Raw genomic sequence first — 22,945 nt, 5'->3', positions numbered from 1 at the left:
AGAGGTGGAAGTCCCTAGGAAAAGAAGAACGGGGGTTGGTTACGCTTTGTCAAGATCTTTGGAAGCCTCTTTGCCTAGGTTGCCATCTACTCCTTCACTTGAGTGGGTAAAGTTCATTTCTATTAGCTTTATTGTCCCACTTGAGTATGGTTTGCTTGAAACGGATGGTCAACTTAGGATGCTTTGTGGGATGAAGCGTAAAAGAAAAATGTTTCGTGGTTGGCGTTGCAAATCAGGGCTCATTTTGGTTGATACTTCAAGAGTTGAATATAACAGATGGAATAGTGCTCAACTAGATGGGTCTAGTAGGGTTGTTGGCCACTTTATTGAGAATTCACCTTACTCACCGCCCGGTTGGACTAATAATGATGATCAACTTCAAGACGGGTGTGAAAATAAAGTGTGGGATCCCGGATCACAAGACGAGGATCAACTTTGGGAGCCCCAAGCTTGTGAAGAACTCCATCAACACTTGGTGCAACGAATAAGAAATCTTGGGGCGCAATGGAGAACCAAGCATTGGTGGGAGTTCCAAGATGAATTCAAGCACAAACCACCTTGAGAGGAGCTCCCCATAAGTCCAACTTAAGGACAATAAACAAAAGTGCTAGGTGGGAGATACCCCACCATGGTAAACTCTTTCCATTCTCTTATATATATATATATATATATATATATATATATATATATATATATATATATATATATATATATATATATATATATATATATATATATATATATACTTAATAAGTGATTTGAGTTGCCATTGTAGGTAGTTTTTCCTCTTCATGTATTTTTGTCTTAATTTCTTGGTTGTTAGTTAAATTTTTGTTGATTTTGCTTTTGTAACTGATTTTGAGTTGTAGGCAGTGTTAGGGAGGTTTTAAGCTGTTTTTAGTATTTCTGAAAAAAAAAACGAGGGTGCGCGTGCGCGCGCTAGACGCATACACGCCCATTTGCTGATTCGCGAATCGGCGCGCGAGCACACATGCCGCGTCGGCGCCAATCACCCTGCCGGCAACTCTGGTAAATTTTTCAGAGAGTTGCGCCAACACTAAGCCTACACCATGCTGGGGGCACAACCCCCCTGGCGTGCTAGCGCACCTGGCACGTGCGCGCCCATTTGCTTATTGTCACATCCGCGCGAGCGCACACCGTGCGCGCGCGCATCAACGCTCCTGTAGCCAAATCCTGGTACTTGGACCCGAGAGTTGTGCGAACCCTGGGCTAACATTGTGCCACCAGCGCGACCACATTCGCGTGTACGCGCACCTGGCGCGTCCGCGCCCTCTCTGTCCGCTGCCATATCCGTGCATGCGCGCATCGTGCGCGTCTGCGCCGGTAAAAAAAAAGAGTTTTTTCTCTCCTCTTCCATTTTCTTTTGTTTATCGCATTTGTATACTTCTATTCTTTACATTTTTATTTTGTTTTTATAGTCTTTTTTACTTTATTTTTTTTCGAGTTTCTTATTTTAATAATGGTGTTAAATTCTCTTATTCAATTGTTGAGAATCTCTTGCATTATTTTGGTGCTTCGTGACTTGTTTGATATTTATGGGTGATGAAACTTTTAAATCAATGCTTCAATCTTTTATGACTCTTGTGTCTTTGTGCATTGATATGCCCTCATATTGTCTTTCATGACCCACTTTTTTTTATTTGATCTTGATGCTCAATATGCTCTTCATGCTTTGACTCTATTCTTGCATCAAGTATTAGTTGATATGCCATTAGCTCATATTGTTTTCTCCCTCACATGCTTAGCTACCATGTAGTAGAGAACCATACTTTTATTTGGCATTAGCCCCGCCTATGTTTTAATTACTTTGATATCTTTGTTGTAGGCTTAATTTTCTTTCATTTTCTCTCCTTTTAGGTTGGCCACCAAGAAGGAAGAAAAGGAAGAGTTTTTAAATGGGGCGACGAACAAGTCATCCGCACAACCTTTTGAAGAGCTCATCAATTGTAGCAACCCGTCCACCTTGCTCTTCTTTGCATGCACCGAGGACGGTGCAATCTTCAAGTGTAGGGAGGTCATCCGACCGATCTCCATGGGTAACAATTTCTCTTTCAACACCAATTCTTAGTTATTGCATTGCATGATAGGTTGCATGTTAGTTAGAATTTGTACATATTTTTACCACTTCTTTCTTATTAGAACTACTTGGTTAGGGTGACGATTTCTTCTCCAAGAAAATTGTTTTAGGGCACCCTACCAATTTGAAAATTTTTTTGTTGAACTTGCTTGAAAGAATTTATTTTGGAACATGGTTTTTGAGCTAAGAACACAAGCTTGTGAGATTTGAGCCTAGTGGTGTGGTTACATCTTATAACCACTTATTTTCCTTTCTTGTGTGCAATTGTTCTCTTCCTATAATTGTGATATTTGATTTGTTTAATTCTTTATATCCATTATTTTGTGTATTCATGCATTTATATGATTGAGGCCATCATTTCAAATAGCTCACTTACCCAAATAGCCTTATCTTTTATCTTCCATTGTTAGCCAATTTGAGCCTACGATTAACCCACTTTGTTCTTAATTTAGCACATTACAAGCCTTAAAGTGAAAAATAATAAATGTCCTTAATTTGGATCTTTGATTAGCTTAGGCTAGTGTGTGAGTATCATTCAAGTGTGGGAACCTTGGGACATTGGTTGGGATAAAAGGGTGTTTTTGTTTTGTATTTCTATATTTGGGAATTGGGTCCATACTCATGTGTTAATTAAATGTAAAACCATATGCATTGATGCTTTTATATATACTTTATTGCAAAAAGAAAAAAATGATGAGAAAAAAAAAAGAAAAAAAATTTATATGAAGATATCAAAAGGAAAAAAAAAAGAAAAAAAATAGAAAGAAAAGAAAAAGAAAAGAAAAGTAATAAAAAGGGGACAAAATGCCCCAAGTGAAGCTCAATAATAATCAATGTATATGTGTTGTGATCAAGTAAAAAAATGCATGAGTATGTGAAAAAGTGAAAAATGGGTAGTGAGGTTTGTTTAGAATTGTATAGGTTGCTATATAGGTTAGGTGGGAAGTTTAAGCTTATCAAAGATTCAAATTTCAAGTCCACCTGACCAAATATGCATCCTTACCTTGACCCTAGCCCCATTACAACCTATGAAAAGTCATCATGATAGTTGTATGCATGCATGAAATAAATGTTGATTGTTAGATGAAAAACAAATCTTGGAAAGCATTATTAGGAGAGAATTGAGAAAATCGACCCTACACACTTGAGCGACTAGAGTGCAAACACTTCCGGTGAGGGTTTGATACTCAATTCCTTGTTCCCGGCTTTCATTAGCATTCTTCTTGCAAGTCTACTTGAACTTCATTTTGATATTTGAATTGGTAGGATTCATGAATCGTCATATGACCTTAGCCCTATCCGTTTATACATGCTCTTGGAGGATTGATTTATTTTTAACCAAGTAGGTAGAATTATTTTGCATTTAGTTGCATTCATATAGATAGATGCATTTAGGTTATTTGCATTGAATAAATGTCCATACCCCTTCTCTTATCCTTCTTGGTTTAAGCATGAGGACATGCTTGGTTTAAGTGTGGGGAGGTTGATAAACCCCATTTTTAGGGTTTATCTTGTGTTGAATTTAGAGGATTTTATCGCCTTCTCCCACATTTATCCAATGAAATAGCATGGTTTTTGTTATTCTCCTTTAATTGTACTTAAGAGTGAAAATATGCTTTTTAGGACTTAAAATAGCTAAAGTTAATTCACCTTGATTCCATTAGATGCCTTGATATATTTGTTAAGTGATTTCAGATTTAGGAGGCAAAGATTGGATTGAAGGAATGAAGAAAAAGCATGTAGAAATGGAGAAAACATGAAGAAATGAAGGAATCGCAAAAGCTGTCAAGCCGACCTCTTCGCACTCAATCGACCATAACTTGAGCTACAGAGGTCCAAATAATGCGGTTCTAGTTGCGTTGGAAAGCTAATATCCGGGGCTTCGAAATGATATAAGATTTTTCATAGTTGCATCGTCTATAATGGTGCACACATGCACAGTACGCGTACGCACCGATGGTTGCACATGCTTCACCTAATGCAACTCGTGGCCAACGATTTTAGAAGCCTTGTGGGCCCAATCCAACTCATTTCTGATGCTATTCAACCCAAGGATTGAAGAGGGATGGGACATCTAGTTAGTTAGTGAGTTTTATCTTAGTTTTATCATGCTTTAGTTAGTTTCTAGAGAGAGAAGCTCTCTCTTCTCTCTAGAATTAGGAGTAGGTTAGATCTAGATTTGGAATTCTTAGATCTAGGTTAATTTCATGCTTTGATTTACTTTTTCCTTTGTAATTCTTCTTCCTCTACATCTCTTCTCTCTAGTTTAGCATTTAATTCTTGTAATTCCCTACTTTTATGTTGATGCACTTTTGTTCTTTCCTTTTTCTTTTAATGCAATTTATGTTTTCATATTCCTTATTGTTCATTTGATTTGTTGTTGTTTAATTCCTTGCAATTGAGTAGTGTAGATTTACATTCCTTGCAATTTAACTATGCTTTTCTTTTGGGCCTTCCAAGTATTTGATAAAATGCTTGGTTGGATTTTAGAGTAGAATTTTATGCTATTGGCTTGGGAAGGTAACTTAGGAATTCTTGAGTTACTAATGTCCAAGTAATTGACGATTGGGAGCCATTAGCTCTAGATCTCACTAATTGATTTGGTGGAGAACTAGGACTTATGGACTTGGATTGATATAGCTCACTTGACTTTCCTCTACTATTAGTTAGGAGATGACTTAGTGGGATTGATCCTTGCCAATTCTCATGTTGTGGTTAGTGATAAGGATAGAGATCCTTGACCACCAACCTTTGCCAAGACCTTTTTAGTTGTTAGTTTATTTTCATTGCCATTTACATTTCATGTCTCTTACCCCAAAAACCCCAGAACATACCTCATAACCAATAACAAGACACTTTATCGCAATTCCTAGGGAGAACGACCCGAGGTTCCAATACTTCGGTTTATAAATTTAGGGGTTTGTTTTAGTGACAAACAATCTTTTGTATGAAAGGATTATTTGTTGGTTTAGAAACTATACTTTACAACGAGACTTCATTAGTGAAATTCTAAACCGTCAAAAGTCCATTCATCAGTTGCCCACGCTCACGCGTGGATGGGAGAAACGTAAAGTGACGCCTGCGCGTCAACCACGCGTATGCGTGGGTGCGTTTTGTGCCCCACGAACAAAATCAGCACAATACTCGCATAACTCTTTGGAACTTTGGCTGGGCAATTGAATCAGCACATCGACACGTACGCGTCGGCCAGGCGCACGCGTGGAGTAGTGAAAATTCGATAGCGATGCGTGCGCGTCGGCCACGCGTACGCGTGGGGGTACGATCAGCCAAAAATTTTACTAAGTTAAAAAGCTGCAGAATCCCTGTTTCAAACCCCAATCTTCCGACGGGCATATCTTTCTCGTTTCAAGTTATTTTCCATCCGTTCTTCGAACGGTATAAACATCTCGGATCTAATTTCATTTCTAAACACGTTTGACACAAATCGGAGATTCGGAGACCAAGATATGCTCCGTCAAAATAAGCCCAAAAACCACATTTTCATACAAAACCACAAAGTTCCATTTTCGAAACAAACCAATTTCAACCCTTTTCAAAACCAACCAAAACATTCCAAAAATCAACCTCAAGCCTCCTCAACTCATATGTTAACATTTTTATCAAAATTATAACCCACCAATCCATCATTTTAACCAATCCCAACCAAGTAACTCAACTTCAAACACAATATTATATTATACATATTTTCTGATCCCAATTTCCAACAATACCATTTTCAATCAACCATCAATACACACAATCAATATCATCCTCACCATCAACATGGCTTCACCCACAATTCAACCTCAATCAATCATTAAGCGTATATCAAAACATGCATATCTCTCAAGCATTACCCCATCAAAACATCAATATTCATTAATCACATACATAACCACACAATTTATCTCAACCATTCAACAACATCAACCATTCAAATCCTATCTTAGAGCCTCTAGCCTAAGTTTTCACACCACATTATATTTTAGATACAGAAAACTGAGACCATACCTTAGCCGCTTTTTCGCTTAACCCGGAACCCTCCAAATCACTTTTTCACAAGCTCTCAAGGCTTCAACACCTCGAAGAACATATTTTTAGCACCCAAAAGTTTATTCCAAGCTCTCCAAGACCTCAATCAAGCTTCAATATTCACATACACACTACCTAAGCCATAATTATCACATCCAAACAACAACTCAATACCCAAACATCATAAACCAAAAAATTTTACTAGAGTTGAGAATCTTACCACACCCAAAGATCAAGGAGACAAGATTAAGCCTCTCCTTCAAGCTAGTTGGATCGTATAACATCAAAGAGCCCAAAATCTCAACACTTTTTCTCCAAAAATTCGAATTAAGGGCTGAGGAACTAAACTAAAATCGTGGCTTACCTCAAGGACAAAGTAGTGAATTTTGTAGATCTCGTCACAGTGAACGCGTGGCCACAAATGGTGCGGCAATCGGAGCTCCGGATCAAAAGTTATGGTGGTTTGAAGATCAAGCAAGGGTAGAACTTTGGAAGAGTGTTCTTCCCCCTTCTTTTTTCATTTTCAGCGTGTTCTTAGGTTTAGAGAGGAGAGAGAGTGCTGTTTTTAGGGTTTTAGGTTTTGTTTGGTTGGGCCAAGGGCCCAATATGGGTCCGGTTGGTCCGGCTTGGCCCGTTTAGTCCAATCTTGGGCCAATTTCTTTAAAATTGGTATCAAAATTCTCGTTTTAATCTCCTCTATCATAATAAGCCATAAAATTACATTTTTGGCTTTCTAGAATAAATTCTACTTTATGGGTTAATTAGTCATTAACTAACCGGGTTTTACAAAGAAGAAGAAGAAGACTCTTTTCTTCTATTTTCAATTCATTCTTCTCTCTTGTGTGTGTTGGGGGTGTGGGTGTGCGGCTTCTTCATTTTATGATATCACTGGAAAATGAAAATCGTGTTCGTAGGGTCCATAGGGCATGAGAGGGTGTGGGTCCCATCACCATCACACAACTCAGTTGAGTTTAGACCAAAACTGTGCCCTTTCTAGTTTCTAGATCCGACGGTTGCAAATTCTGGTCTCACTTTTTTCGGCGGCGAGGTGAGGCGAGGCACGCCGAGTGGCGGACAGGACTTCGACGGATCAACCAGTGCAGATCTTCAGAGACCGACAGACCGACAGAGGCTATGGATGAAGACGACGGACTGACAGCTATGGATGAATACGACATCTATGGATGATGATGACGGACCGACGGAGGAGAAATGCATTGCACACAATTTTCAGAGAGTAAATTAGGGGCTGGCTAGGGTTTTTTTTTGGGACAAAATATCAAGGATTTTTTGGGTATTTTGAAAAAATAGAGATTTGTCCAATTAGCATAGCTAATCCAAACAGGAAAATATTCGTTTTTTAAACAGAATATTCTATTATCTTAAACGATATTCTCACGGTAGGAACTTAATTGAAAAAAAATTAACGTATAGAGATCTAATTGAAAAGAAAAAAAGTATAGGGACTTAATTGAAAATTCGGTGAAACTACAGGGACTTGCAGAATAATTAAATCAAAAATTTAATAACCAAACTAACCATTAATTATGTTGGTAAGGAGTGATCCACGACAGAAAGATGGATCAAGCGAGAGGACAGGAGATAGTGATGACGTCGCGCTGGCTATACTGGAAGGACATCAAAGTTACGGACGATGGAAATTCAACGAAGTCGTTAAGGATGCACTGAAGAGAGAGATTGCGTGGGAGGGCAGTAAATGACAATGTCGGCGAGGCGATACTTGAAAGGACCGAAGCTATGTGATAAAGAATGGAGGAGTACAAATGTGCTTCATTTAATGGGAGTGGGATTTTGATATTTTAAGAAATTATACCATTATCATCTCAAATAATAAATTACAAAATAATCTAACTATAGTTAAGATAATGACCAATTAAAATGTAACACATCATGAAAAATAACTTACATATTATTTTAGAGGAAATTGGATAGAACTCACCTAATTTTTAATACCATTTTTTTAATATTGGATGTGTTTAATCACAACTAGATCTAATATTATTTGCTGATAAATAGGATTTAGGGGATGTTGAAGGAGACAAAGCAGCAGGTTTGAAAACTCTGCCAATACGCTTGGGTGTTAAGCCGGTAATTTGTTTTTCTTTAATTTCTTATATTATCCAATTAAAAATGAAGCTTTTGATGTTATATACTCACATTTTTTCTTTATTTATATTTTTTTAGGTATTTTGGTTATGTATATCACTTGTTCAAATGACTTATGGAATTGCTATTACAATGGGGGCATTATCTCGTGTTCTATGGAGCAAAATTGCTACGGTAGTGTGATACTTGCATATATAGATTATAGTCTTTTATTATCATAATCTTTGAAAAGATCATATAATGATATCGATTTCAAAGGTCTAGAATTTTATTCTTGTTAAAAAAAATTAGTATAAAATAAATAAAAAAAGAAAAATACTTATGCAAAAATTAAAATAAATAAAAAAAATTCTTACTTAAAAAACGTGTTAAAAATATAACAATTTTAATTGCTTTTATTAACTTAAATTTTTGAGAGAAATAATTTTATGTAAAATCATTGATAATCAATGCATGTTTTGTAGAAAGTTATAAGGCATTTTTACTCTAATTCATTTATTCAAAAATATTCTTTAAACTATATCTATGTCCTTTAAGAATAAAATTAAAGTGAAGTTATAGACCATTTTATCAATATTTTAATTGAATTTGCTGTAATTTTTAATTTGTTAGGTTGTGGAACATATCTTCATGGTTTTCTACGTGTGAAACCGTGCTGTTCATTTGGTAGACTTATCAAGCAAAGATTCGTTACATTCATTTCATTTGTTTATGTTTAAGGTAACCAATAACTTATTATGCTTGGGTATTTGTTCCTTCGCTTCTTATTATTTCGATTCTTTCTCAATTTTTTTTTTTTTTTTTGGTTGCGGCTTGTAACTGTGGAAAGCATCCTTATACAATTTGTTCGTTGAAGAAGTAGGAGATTGTTGATTTAATAAATGGTGCAACATTTTCCGTACATTTCAACTAGATACAAGAGTATTCATGCAAGTTTGTTCATGTCTTTATATTTTTGTTTCAACTTTCAAGTAAATTATTTTGTGACAAGATAGATAATATATTATTTTTGAGTCAATAATTTCTAATAAATTCAAATACTTCATTATACAACTGTAATATTTTAACATTATTAGAAAACTATGATCCTATGATTATCTGGTTCAATTCCTGTGATTATCACGTGTACTTCTGTTTTGAGGTTATAATTTGTACTTCGATTACCCTGAAAAACAGTATATAATTGAGGAACCATTTTCAAGTTAATGTATCAATTTTATGTAGTAATTTATTATTTATTTATTTTGTGTTCTCTTGTTTTAAAAGCTTATCATTCTGAGAAGGAGAGTTTGATTCAATGGTTTGTATGTGTTTACTGTTTTGTATTAAATTGCTCATAATACGGGTTACCTAAAAATCCTTCCAAGTTCATAGCTTCCAAATTTTCTGCAGGGTTCTTATGATTATTGGTTGGAAAAATTCAAGACGACACGTTAATTAATTATTTTGTGACATGTAGAATTAACTTGACATGTAATTATGTTATGTGACAGTTATAGTAATACATCATCATCTAATCGACGGATGTCCCTAGAATTAAGTTTGGATTATGTAAATGGTTGGTACTAATATGCATAGTTGACATATATCACTACAAGAAAAAAGGTTTATGGCCACGCTTTTTTTTGCTACGCTTTAAAAGCGTGGCCAAAAGTGGTCTATGGCCACGCTTTTATGAGGGTGGCGATTGAATAGAGATTTGGCCACGTTTTTTTGCTACGCTTCAAAAGCATAGCGAAAAGGGTCAATGGCCACGCTTTTATGAGAGTGGCAATTGATGCGAGATTTGGCCACGTTTTTTTTGCCACGCTTAAAAAGCGTAGCCGTAAAGAAAAACCGGCATGCTTTTAAAGCGTGGCAACAGGGTTTTATTATTGTAGCGTTTATAAAGCGTAGCTGTTTTCTATAAGCCTTTTAGCACGTTTCAAAAGCGTGGCCAAAAGGTGCCTCAAAAAACAAAATTTAAGAAGCTCTTCTTTCAAAGAAAGACCTAACCCTTCAAAAGCTCCAACGCGACAACGCCACTCCATTATGCCTCGCCGTAAACCTAACCCTTCTTCATTGTGCCTCGCCCTCACCGCGACGACGACACTCCGTGCAGAACGTCGCTGCGCTCGCAATGCCTCCGCCAGCAATTCCTCTTCCCGCACACCCCTAACCCTCATTCTGCAGTGACTCCCTCTGCTCACTTGCCATCGCAAACCCGTCGTCGATGCTCCCTCCGCCGCTGCTCCCTTCCGTCGCTGCAAACCCTAACCCCTTAAGCCAGTAGGTAGCAGCGTCTTCATCCCCTGCGCCATCGCGTCGAGCCCCTTCGCCCTCCATCGTCGATCCCCGTCCAGCCGTCGTCGTCCAGCGCCTCTCACTTTCTGGCAGCCACCGCGTCTTCCTCCACTCCTCCCTGCACTCTGCCACTCTCTGTCTGCATCATCAAGAATGGAGCCTCTGACTCAGGTTGGTTCTTGATTTTTTTCTCTGATTTTTCACTGCTTCTATTTGTTTTTCTGTTCTGTTCTTGAGTTAATTCTGGTCTGTTCCTAAGTATTTTAGTACTTGATTTTAGTTATGATTTTTAATTTGTTCTTGATTCTTGCTTGGAAATTAATTTTAGTACTCTTTCCCATAACAAGATTTGAAAATTATTATTGATGCATATTAAGAAATCGCCTTGCTTGGATGCAAAATTATCAGACATATGCCACTGGTACATCAGCTGCACCAAGCTATCTCCCTGCTCTCCAGTTCACCAATAAAGATCCAAAAGGAAATGTGCATGAATTCAACCTCATTGATGGTGGTATTTGTGCCAATAATTCGGTATATTATTATTATTATTATTATTATTATTATTATTATTATTATTATTATTATTATTATTAGAGTTTATTTAATTTTAATATACTGATTTTGTAAAAAATTTTATATGATCATCTATTTAGATTTTAATATTGTCCCCACAACCAAAAGAACAAGATAAAAAACTGAACTGGGAAGTTAACTCTTGTGTCATAAGGTAGGATTCCCTCATTGGCTTTTCAAAAATAATGTCATTTCATTGTCTTTTTCCTGGTATTGTTTAACTTTAGTTGGGATCGTTGCAGAGTTACATTCACACACGCACAAGCAGTAGGGTCACTGAATATTTATAGTTCACTAGATATCAGCTATCAAGTGGTGAAGTTGACTTCTTTTCGTATGAATAGAAATTTAATGCAACGTCATGCTATGGCATAGAAGGTGGTGGCTTAAGCTTTTTCAGTGACATCGCACTTCTACTTATTGATGAAGTCCATCTGTTGAATGATCCACGTGGAGCAGCATTGGAAGCGATTGTTAGCATAATAAAGATCGTTTCTTGCAATCCAAAAATGAAACTAAATCATCTTGATCAGGTGCGCTTGGTTGCTGTGTCAGCCACAATTCCAAATATTGAAGATCTAGGTAATTTTTGTTTTAATTGATTTCATCACAAGAGTTACGAATATAATATGTAAACCTAAAAGTTGAAAAATTTTAACACAATATACATACTGTTGCAGCTGAGTGGATTAAGGTTCTTGAGGAAGGGTTTAAAAGGTAGGTTTTACCATCACATCCATAAGGTAGTGTGTTGTATAATGTTGAAAGCCAATACCCAGAGAAAATACTATTTTCTTTTGAATAATCACAGATTTGGGGAAGAAATGAGGCCAGTAAAGCTGACAACCAAAGTATTTGGTATGCAAATAAAAAGGATGTAGCCATCTATAAATTTATTTTTTATCATTCTGTATTTATCATATCGTATTATCATATCTATACAGTCAAGTTGGATACTTAGCTATATTTTTCTTTAGGAAAGTGATGTATAGTGGTTATTGTCTTGGCTCATAATCATTGATATTATTTTGACATGTGCAAATTTGTTGTACTATTAAATTTATGCAGGCTATGCCCCAGCCAATAATGACTTTCTATTTGAGAAGGTTTGTTTCCAAAAATGGTAAAGGTGGGGGAAGTCAATTCTTGAGGATTTTTCAGTGTTATGTTGTCCCACTATTGGATTGCTAATATAATATTTGGGGTAAAATTTTATTGCACAGATGTGTGGAAGGGCAAGGTGACCACCATTTGATGATACAGGCTTGGTTATAATCATGACAAGGAGGGAAATGGTGAACCGAGCTACATTCACATGCATTTTTTATTGTCCTCCTTCTCTTAATCCTTTGAGTGATCACTTCTATGTGTTATTGTCCTATATAATGCTTTTTTTCACTTTTACTCTCCCAAAATTCAATTTACTATTTTTATTTCAGGTTCATTTGTATGAGAATCTCTTAAATGGATGTGAAGTAGTGGAATCACAGTAAGGCTGCCTCTTTCTCAGTTGAAGAAAGATATTATGGTCATGTTGATCCTGTTATGTAAACACCCTACATTTACGGTGGTTTCTCATTATGATATTTTCTTCAAATAGATTGCTTCCATGTGTGACAGAACATTTACTTGTGGAAATAGTTCAATTGACAGTAACTGATATTACAAAAGCAATTAAGTGGTTGCAATGCTCATACTTGTATGTTAGAATGAAAAAGGTATGTAATTAAGAATGTCTTTTAGATTTATCATTGAGTTTCTCCAATTTGGTCTGATGAAAATTTTTATCTGCAAGCAGAACCCTGAGAACTATTCAATTAAGAAAGGAATTTCTGGTGATCGTTTAGTGAAGCATGTTCAAGGTGCAATTGTTGTCCTGCAGTTGAGCTTATAGCTTTCTATTTTTATCCCTCTCTTTCTCCAAGGTTTTTGTTTTTCTCCTATTTCCCTTTATTAATTATTGAAGCTATGTTATGTTAGATATTTGTGTTAAGAAAGTTAACGAGTTATCTCAGCACCAAATGGTAGAGATTGATGAAGATGGTTTCCTCTTGAGCCCATTAGGTATGTTATCTTCAAGTATAATTTATTATCATGCTATATTTACAGAAATTAGAATCCAAACTGGTTGCTGATATTTCCTTTTCTACTGCAGATCCTGGGAGGCTAATGACAAAGTATTATTTGAGATTTGATACTATGAAACAGATAATGAGGACACCTGAAAACTGTTGTCTAGAAGATGCACTTCATGTTATTTGCTCTGCAGAAGAAATTGCTTGTGCGGATATTCTCATTAACTATTTTAGTGTCTAATGCAAATATATTTCTTCATTAAGTATTGATATAGTGTTGTACCCATAAAATGAAGGGATACAACTAAGACGCAATGAGAAGAAGTTTTGTCATTTGTTGCTGGATAATTTTAAAGCTGGGACTATGTCCCATAGTTTTATCGTGATTCTCCATAGAGCTTTGATTTCTTGTATGAATAGAGCTTTGTCTAGTCATGTTTCATTCAAAAGCAAGCTTATTCTAATGAAAACCGACAAGTTTAGGCTCTCTCTCTCTCTCTCTCTCTCTCTCTCTCTCTCTCTCTCTCTCTCTCTCTCTCTCTCTCTCTCTCAGCGTAGCCATATAAATTAAACCTCTATTGGCACGCTTTAAAAGCGTAGCCATAATGTACAGTATCATCAATAGCCACGCTTTAAAAGCGTAGCTGTATCTCACAGCTATTGGCACGCTTTAAAAGCGTAGCCATATTTGACACATATGGCCACCCTTTTAAAGCGTGGCGATCTTTAAAAGCATGGCAAAAAAAACGTGGTGATAGGTCACCAAAAGCGTAGCAATAGAGCAACCGGCACCCTTGCGGTTGTGACCCTTTCAAAAGCGTGCCAGTAGCTCAAAAAGCGTCGCAAAAAGCTATCGCTATGCTTTTTTGGACTTTTCGCCACGCTTTAAAAGCGTAGCAAAAAGCTTGTTTTCTTGTAGTGTGTAATGTAAATTAATGATTTGGTTGTGAATTGTGTGAATTTGTATGTTTGGTGTGTTGAGGATTTGATGAATTGGATATGATGAATATTGGTTTGTGGAATATGCATTTAAATTGTGAATTTGGGTCGGAGGCCGTGAATTTTGGGCCGGAGGCCGGAAAGAGGTAAGGAAGGTAAGTTGATGTGTGTATTGTGTGATGATATAAGAGATTGGATGGATTTTAGATATTGAATGTGTGAATAATTGGTTGATTATTGAATAATAAGGTTTGAGAAATTGAGGTGTGGAATTTGATGGTTTTGGGTGAAATTGTGTAGATGAGGTAGGTTTGGTTTTGGTTGAGTGTAATTATGTGAATGTGGTTGAGTTGTGGTCGTTTGGATGAGTAGAAATGAATTTGGCTTGTGAACATTGGAAAAATTGGTGATTTCTATTTTTGGGTAAAAACTGATTTTTTTACCAAATTTGGCGGTCCGTAACTCGGTTCACGGAGTTTGGAATTCTTCAAAATTGGATTTTTATGAAAGTTTATTCAACGATCTTTCCAACGGTTCAGAAATGGTTGAAAAAGGAATTTTGTAGAAGAAGTTATGTGTGTTTGAAGTTTGGGGTTTGAAAATGTAATTCTGCATCTTTTTAACTTAGTAAAAATTTTGGAATATTGTGCTTCCACACGCACGCGTCAGTCTCGATTTTTACTCACTCACGCGTGCGACTGGCCGATGCGTACGCGTCACTGCACTGATGCAAATGCCCCGTAGAAAATCCAGAGAGTTGCACTGGAATTGTGTTGGTTTTGTGCGAGGAGCACAAAATGCACCCACGCATACGCGTGGCTGACGCACACGCGTCACCTTACTTCTCTGCCATCCACGCGTGCGCATGGGTGACGTGCACGCGTCACTTTATTTTTCTGACTTCCACGCGTGCGCGTGTGCGACGCGCACGCGTGACCCTGTTTTCAGCAAAAGTTTATTTTTGAGTTTTTAAAGCCGAATTCCAGACTTCTAAGCCTCCATTTTCATCCTCTAAATCCTAAATCTTTATAGTATACCTAGTAATGAAAAGAAGCTAGGACATGTGGTAACTTTTGGATAAAGTAAAGTGAGAATCAATGATGAATGATGAGTAATGATGATTATATGAGTTACTGAGGGTGATGATGGAAGTTCGGTGCATGCCGTGAGCCGAAGGGATGTATTTAATAATGATTATTAGCTGGTTATGGGTTATGTTATGAGTCGGATAGCTATGATAAATATTGATTTATGGCTGAAAATGAAAATATGACTTTGAATGATTGTTTTATCTTGAGCTCTCTTATCGAAAGTGCGACCCCAGAGAAAAGGAGGAAGGTGAGGATGCCCTTCCTTGTTCTTCCTGGTATTGTAAAATCGCCCCCAGTGAGATGGTGGGAGGTTAGGATCCCCTTCTTGGTTCCTCATGGGCATATGAGAACGTACCTCCTGGGTAGATGCAAGGGTTGTGGTTGCGCCCCACTTGCTCCAGGTTGGTTAGTATAGAGGCTCCCCGAGTAGACGCAAGGGTTGTGGTTTCGTCCCACTTGCTACAAGATGTGGTGAGATATACCTGCTTGGGTAGATGCAGTGGCATTGATCCACTTGCTCCGAGATGTGGTGAGACATACCTGCCTGGGTAGATGCAGTGGAGTGATTCCACTTGCTCCGGGTTTAGTTTTGAGACTCCTGGGGTAGACGCAGTATGATTTGAGATTGAAACTATCTGAGTCTCGGATTTCCTTGGGTAGATGCAGTGGGTCGGCTCCACTTGCTCCAGGTTGAGATCCGAGATTCTGCTGACCCTATGTCGTAAGTGTGGCCGGACACTGTGAAAGTTTCGGATGAGCTTGCCCCCGTGGATAAACACTAGTGTGGGTGTTGTGTGATTATGATTATGATTGTGAATAACTCGAGTTGGGGATGCACGACAGAGGGACAGTCCAATGGTTAGCTACCAGGACTTGTCGGGTTGGCTTTATAACCGACAGATGAGACTCATCAGCCATAGGGTAGGCATACATCATTTGTATATATTTGAATTGTTTGGGTTTGTCTATTTGTTTGAATTGTTATATTATATATGCTATGTTACCTGACTATATGCTATCTGTTCTACTTGTACCTTAATTGTGTATTACTTGTCTGTATTGATTGTGTTTGTACAATTGAGAGGTCCCTCATGCTGGTGTCAGTTGACGCTGAGGGCTGTTCTTGTTGAAATGAAATAATGATATGATTAATTTAAAATGATGATTATTGAATGAGATAATTTGAGTTCCCTGGATAGACGCAGTGAAGTGATTTCACTTGCTCCAGGTTGATAATGAGATCATATGAGCTCCCTGGATAGACGTATTGAAGTGATTTCACTTGCTCCAGGTGAGGATATGAAGTATTGATATAGAATTGCTGAGACAAAATAACTGGTGATGGTTTGGCTTATGACAGTTGCCTATTCATGGATTAACGAGAACATAGGATGAATATTGGGTGAAATGAAGTTTAGGATGCTTAGTGAGTTTTTATTACAATGCATTGTATTTATTTGGCACTTTTACCATATTGGGAGCCCATAGGTCGGGAGTTCTCATTCCGTATATATCTCTTGTTTTTCAGATACAGGTCCAGGTGTTTAGAAGTGAGCTATGGTTCATCTGAGAGACTGTGAAGATCTTTATATTCTCTACTTTATATTTTGCTTAGAATCTCTCCACCTTTGTTTTGAAACGCTTATATTATGTATTGAACTCTTTTGAACTTACCTATAGAGGCTCTTATATGTTTCGTTTGGGAGAGATTAGGAAATACTGTTGTCAACTACTTTCATACTGTATCCTAGCCAGCCTAAACTTTGCGGGTCGCAACTAGTGGCTATTTACTTATGTTATATATCTATATACTGTCCTTCTCTTACTCTCCTTGATGCCTTTATTTGTGTATCGCCTTCGACTTCACGCTTTATCTTTAAGTTATCGATACGTGAGCGATACGACTTTGCGATTTTATTTTACTCAATTTCAGGCTTCTCGATTAATACTCCCTTCAATTTTACTTATAATTATATATTAAAAATCTACCTGAGAGTCGTACTACTGATGAGCGGATAATTTATACGCTTTTTGGCATTGTTTTTAGTATGTTTTTAGTAGGATCTAGTTACTTTTAGGGATGTTTTCATTAGTTTTTATGTTAAATTCACATTTCTGGACTTTACTATGAGTTTGTGTGTTTTTCTGTGATTTCAGGTATTTTCTGGCTGAAATTGAGGGACTTGAGCAAAAATCTGATTCAGAGGTTGAAGAAGGACTGCTGATGCTGTTGGATTCTGACCTCCCTGCACTCAAAGTGGATTTTCTGGAGCTACAGAACTCGAAATGGCGCGCTTTCAATTGCGTTGGAAATTAGACATCCAGAGCTTTCCAGCAATATATAATAGTCCATACTTTAGCCAAGAATAGATGACGTAAACTGGCGTTCAACGCCAACTTTCTACCCAAATCTGGCGTCCAGCGCCAGAAAAGGAGCCAAAACCAGAGTTGAACGCCCAAACTGGCACAAAAGCTGGCGTTCAACTCCAAGAAGGACCTCTACACGTGCAACACTCAGGCTCAGCCCAAACACACACCAAGTGGGCCCAGGAAGTGGATTTATACATCAATTACTTACTCATGTAAACCCTAGTAGCTAGTTTATTATAAATAGGACCTTTTACTATTGTATTAGGTATCTTTGGATTACCTTATGATCCTTTGATCACGTTTTAGGGGGCTGGCCATCTCGGCCATGCCTGGACCTCTCACTTATGTATTTTCAATGGTAGAGTTTCTACACTCCATAGATTAAGGTGTGGAGCTCTGCTGTTCCTCAAAGATTAATGCAAAGTACTACTGTTTTCTATTCAATTCTTCTTATTTCTCTTCTAAGATATCCATTTGCACCCAAGAACGTGATGAAGGTGATGATTATGTGTGACGCTCATCATCCTTCTCCCTTATGAACGCGTGCCTGACAAACACTTCCGTTCTACATGAAATAAGCTAGAATGAATATCTCTTAGATCTCCTAACCAGAATCTTCGTGGCGTAAGTTAGAATGATGGCGGCATTCAAGAGAATCCGGAAGGTCTAAACCTTGTCTGTGGTATTCCGAGTAGGATTCAATGATTGAATGACTGTGACGAGCTCCGAACTCGCGATTGCAGGGCGTTAGTGACAGACGCAAAAGGATAGTAAATCCTATTCCGGCATGATCGAGAACCGACAGATGAATAGCCGTGCCGTGACAGGGTGCGTGAGCATATTATTCACTGAGAGAATAAGATGAAGCCATTGACAAGGGTGATGCCTCTAGACGATTAGCCGTGCCGTGACAGGGCATTGGATCATTTTCCCGTGAGATGACCGAAAGTAGCCATTGACAGTGGTGATGTATCACATAAAGCCAGCCATGGAAAGGAGTAAGACTGATTGGATGAAGATAGCAGGAAAGCAGAGGTTCAGAGGAACGAAAAGCATCTCCATTCGCTTATCTGAAATTCCTACCAATGATTTACATAAGTACCTCTATCCCTATTTTATTATATATTATTCGAAAACATCATTATCAATTTATATCTGCCTAACTGAGATTTGCAAGGTGACCATAGCTTGCTTCATACCAACAATCTCCGTGGGATTCGACCCTTACTCACGTAAGGTATTACTTGGACGACCCAGTGCACTTGCTGGTTAGTTGTATCGAAGTTGTGAACTATGGTATTGGCACTATGTTCTTGGCGCCATTACCAGGGAAAGAAAGAGCCATGAATTTTACATAATTAAAGCATAATCACGATTACGCGTACCAAGTTGCTCACGTTGCCAGGGATTGCTTGAGCCTGGACATCACAATTTCGTGCACCAACTACCGTAATATCATTGACTTATGACTCGAGTATAAGGAGTTGAATATTAGGGTGTTACACAATGAACTACACATAAATTTGAAGCACATGCATGATCAAGGTACATTGTTGAAAAATCTCAAAACTCAAAATTGATACTTCCTCCGTACAATAAAAGCAACTCTAATAGTTTACGTTTTAAATTTTGGTAGATTCAAAACTACATAAATTTAAACCTAAATTTTCGTATGTATTCTAAAAATACCGAAACTTCAAAATGTAAGGGAATTAAGGGTTGTTGTAACACATGTAATGCTTAGTAAATTGTTAAATTATTATTACAAGTTGATGGAGATCAACACAGTAAGGACAACATTAGAAGCAATTAACTAATACTACATTAAAACTTTAAAATGAGAAATATTATTGGACACAAATTTTAATCTGAAAAGAAAGTTATTCATAGACGAAAGAATTGTGAGGATCTTACAGTTGAAAGTCCAAGAGATTGGTGTTCTTCTCGGAAATTTTCAGTAACATAGGCCTGTTAGAAAGAGAGCATGTCAGTGGAAGTTTAAATGATAAAAGTTTTAATTATTTCCTACCTCATTGTAGATTAATTTTTCAACATGTCAAATTATCAAAGTAGAAATTATTGTAAAGAAAGATACCATGACAGGTCCAAGCAAAGTAGCAAACCATTTAGACTTCCAAGAAGAAATCTCATGAGAATTGCCATCCAAAAGCTTGTGCTAAGACCAAACAATGTGTTGAAAATCACACTGAAATCATAATTATCGAAAAACACATCACACAGCTTAAAAAATAATTTATTCTCCTAATACATTGCATTAATAGTATCTGCACATAAATCAATCCCTTTCTCCAAAAGCACATGCACTGCGTTGATCCTCCCTTTCTCCAAAAGCACATTGGCCATATTCAATTGCAAAACTTCAATCATGAAAAAACAAAAAATGACTCCTTTTACATAAACATATCTGGATAAGGATCTACATAACATATCTTGATCTTCTAACACCATAACTAGCAGCAATTGAATAACTGATTTAATACTTTTTATACATTATATTAATTTTAATGTATAAAGAACCTTTCATCCCTCCATAATGAGAGAGAGTACCATGAAAAGGACTGATAACATATAAAATTTTCAACAAAGACATGCATAGATGAAAGATACAATCAAGAATGGCGATTATTATAAATTCAGAGATGAAGTTTAAGAAAATGTGAAAATACTGTGTAAAGAGAATCAGCTCCAAAGGCAGCAAACTTGGACTCTCCAGTGACACTTGAACCCTCTGGCAGTGCCAATTGCTTCTTGACTATGTCACAGACCTTCTGAACTGTCTCCTTGTCTCCTGGTTTGCCTGCACAAAATAACAAAGTTCATAGTAGTCACAGACCTTCTAAATTGTTGCATTATATATTTCAGTAACCATAAAATAAAGAACAATTTGCAATAAAAAGAGCTTCGATGAAAAAATTCACATTTCAAATCAGCAGAAGAGCCTCTTCATAATGCAACAATGAGAAGTTGAACTCAGTTGTAGTTCATCCGTGAAGGTTGAAAGACGGCACTGAATTCTCAAATTGATGAGTTTTAGGTCAATCATCAATGGAGGTTTTAGAGTTGAAGAATGAAACTGAGCAAAGAGAAAGAGAGAGAGTAACTGAAGGACAGAGCAACGGTGACACGAGTGTGACGGCGACGCGAGTGTGACGGAGAGACGATGGACATAGCGGCAGTAGAGCGAAGACGGCATAGCGGCAGTAGAGCGAAGACAGCGCGACGGCAGTGGAGTGAACTGAGGAGAAATGGAGAAGACACGAATTAGGGTTTAATTTATGAGATAAAATGTAATAGGTGAATTGGGATGAAACCAGGGAGGGGTACTAACTAAGGTATTTCATATAATATTTTTTTTTTAAATTAGCGACCATTTTATGACCGGAAATTAGTAACCAACCAATTTTTATTTATTTACTTATTGATTGGTTGCAAAATCGGTCGCTACATTTGAAAATAGCGACTGATTATGTGACCAAGAGTCCTAAAGACATTCTTTCCTTTGTTTTGGTTGCTAATTCAGTCGCTAAATTAAAAAATAGCAACCGATTTAGCGACTAATTTTATTTTGGTCGTATAAGACTAATTGGTCGCTAATTCGGTGGCTAAGTGACTGCTTTTGTGAGTCACTAAAATTAGTTGCTAACTTAACAATTAGCAACCGATTTAGTGACCAGTTATTTAGCGACCGAATTAGCGACCAAACAGTTATTCACCCTATTTCACTATCAGTTGCAAAATCGGTCGCTAAAATAAAAATAGCAACCGATTTTGTGACTAACAGTTCCAAAGACGTTACTTTCTGTTTTGGTTGCTAATTTGGCACTAAATTAAAAAACAGCGACCGATTTTAGTGACCAGCTTTATTCTGGTTGTATTATAACTTTATCAGTCGCTAATTCGTTTGCTATTAGTGACCGATTTAGCGACCAATATTTTTTTGGTCCTAGAAATTCTATATCGGTCGCTAAATCGGTCGCTATTAGCAACCAATTTTTTCGGTCGCTATTCTAATACTTTCTTGTAGTGAATAACCGTCCAACACTTAGCACCAAAACAGAAAATTAAACAGAAAACTAAACTAACCAACCAACTAACTAACTAACTAACTAAACGAGATGATGGTGGATGATGGTTGAAGGAAAGAAAGAAGAGAAAAGAAGAGAAAAGAAATGAAGAGAAGAGAAGAAAAGAAGTGTGTGAAACAGGACAGGGGGTCACGCGTACGGGTGACTTAAGGAAACGGGATGTGACGTGCGTACGCGAGAAGCTGGGTGGCAAAGGGTGCTCTCTGCCTGGGTGCGATGCGTACGCGAGAAGTGACCGTGCATGCATCTTGGGCCAAAAAACGCATGATGCGCACACGTGATATGGCTGCGTACGCGGGATTGTTTGGAATTGTGGGGTCACGCGTATGCATGATAAAGTGCTCTGTTTTTCAAAATTTTTCAACTTCTTGCACCAAACCAAGCATTCCAAACATCCAAACAGTCACGTAAACACTACCAAACCTTATTCAAGATACTAGACTACCAAATAAACTCAACCAACCAAACCAAACATGAAATTAAACTTATTTACCAATATATACAAAAGAGAAAAAATGAAAAGAGTTTACCATGGTGGGGTATCTCCCACCTAACACTTTTATTTATTATCCTTAAGTTGGACATTTTGATGAGCTCTCATCAAGGTGGCTTGTTCTTGAATTCATCCTTGAACTTCCACCAATGCTTGGTCTTCAAGTGATTGTTAGAATTTCCAACCAATTTCACCAAGTTTTGATGAAGTTTTCCACAAGCTCGGAGCTCCCAAAATTGATCCTCATCACATATGCTGGGATCCCAAACTTTGTTCTTACACCCATCTTCAAGTTGATCATTACAATTTCCATTGGGTGACAAGCTCTTAGAATTCTCACTTAAGCACACAGACATCCTCCTGGACCCAAGCAATTGAGCTTTACAACAACATTTGCATTTCAACCTTGATCTCTCAACCATAATGCACTGAGAATCGTGTTTCTAACTACTAACCATCTCCTTTTTGCTCTTAAACTCACAAAGCATCCTAAGTTGACCATCCGTTTCTAACAAGCCATATTCAAGTGGAATAAAAAAGTTAAGAGATATGAATTTTACCCACTTGAATGGTGTAAAGGATGATGGTAACTGTTCCGAGGATTACTTGAAACGTTGAGTCGGGTCTGAATCGTGGAGTATGGATTCCTTCAAGTGGCAGTGTCAGACTTGTTGGCGTTGAGGTGCCGCTTCTGAGTTCGTGAGGAGGTTGGGGGTTGGTACCTGCAAGAGACTCCGATGTTTAAGTTAGCAAGG

At 37.4% G+C, this 22,945-nt stretch overlaps 1 protein-coding gene, 1 long non-coding RNA gene and 1 pseudogene across 22 annotated transcripts; 2 read left to right on the top strand and 1 right to left on the bottom strand.

Annotated features, from left to right (window-relative positions):
- Positions 1 to 9,318, top strand: part of LOC112770341 (naringenin 8-dimethylallyltransferase 1, chloroplastic-like) — a 66,693-nt pseudogene extending 57,375 nt beyond the window's left edge.
- Positions 9,319 to 10,234: 916 nt separating this feature from the next.
- LOC112772716 (DExH-box ATP-dependent RNA helicase DExH17) lies at positions 10,235 to 13,678 on the top strand. 20 transcript variants are annotated; one of them, XM_072224017.1, is made up of 11 exons: positions 10,235 to 10,711; positions 10,949 to 11,074; positions 11,461 to 11,698; positions 11,797 to 11,833; positions 11,928 to 11,974; positions 12,185 to 12,222; positions 12,340 to 12,411; positions 12,556 to 12,605; positions 12,737 to 12,834; positions 12,915 to 13,180; positions 13,272 to 13,337. In XM_072224017.1, the coding sequence occupies exons 1-7, from the start codon at positions 10,694 to 10,696 to the stop codon at positions 12,358 to 12,360; spliced, it is 525 nt and encodes a 174-aa protein (XP_072080118.1). In that variant the 5' UTR covers positions 10,235 to 10,693; the 3' UTR covers positions 12,361 to 12,411; positions 12,556 to 12,605; positions 12,737 to 12,834; positions 12,915 to 13,180; positions 13,272 to 13,337. The 20 variants fall into 20 exon arrangements, with proteins under 20 accessions (XP_072080118.1, XP_072080117.1, XP_072080113.1 ...); XM_072224016.1 differs by having other exon boundaries at positions 12,717 to 12,834; XM_072224012.1 differs by having other exon boundaries at positions 12,185 to 12,245.
- Positions 13,679 to 19,310: 5,632 nt separating this feature from the next.
- On the bottom strand, positions 19,311 to 20,913 carry LOC140181644 (uncharacterized). Of its 2 annotated transcripts, none has more exons than XR_011876638.1 (4): positions 20,531 to 20,913; positions 20,279 to 20,409; positions 19,687 to 19,969; positions 19,311 to 19,559 (listed from the first exon to the last, which is right to left on the bottom strand). It is a non-coding gene; the product is annotated as an uncharacterized lncRNA (long non-coding RNA). The 2 variants fall into 2 exon arrangements; XR_011876637.1 differs by having other exon boundaries at positions 19,687 to 19,797; positions 20,531 to 20,908.
- Positions 20,914 to 22,945: the final 2,032 nt, after the last annotated feature.

The sequence above is a fragment of the Arachis hypogaea genome, chromosome 18 (assembly GCF_003086295.3).
Source record: "Arachis hypogaea cultivar Tifrunner chromosome 18, arahy.Tifrunner.gnm2.J5K5, whole genome shotgun sequence".
NCBI lineage: Eukaryota > Viridiplantae > Streptophyta > Magnoliopsida > Fabales > Fabaceae > Arachis > Arachis hypogaea.
The sequence above is the reverse complement of the archived record's forward strand: the minus strand, read 5'-3'. Positions and strand labels throughout refer to the sequence as shown.

Excerpts from the sequence above, each read along its gene's own strand:
- LOC112772716 (XM_072224009.1), top strand. The coding sequence starts at position 12,394 with ATGACAAGGAGGGAAATGGTGAACCGAGCTACATTCACATGCATTTTT. Across the intron at positions 12,979-13,096 it reads TTTAGTGAAGCATGTTCAAG|ATATTTGTGTTAAGAAAGTT; the intron begins GTGCAATTGTTG and ends ATGTTATGTTAG. Across the intron at positions 13,181-13,271 it reads TTTCCTCTTGAGCCCATTAG|ATCCTGGGAGGCTAATGACA; the intron begins GTATGTTATCTT and ends TTTCTACTGCAG.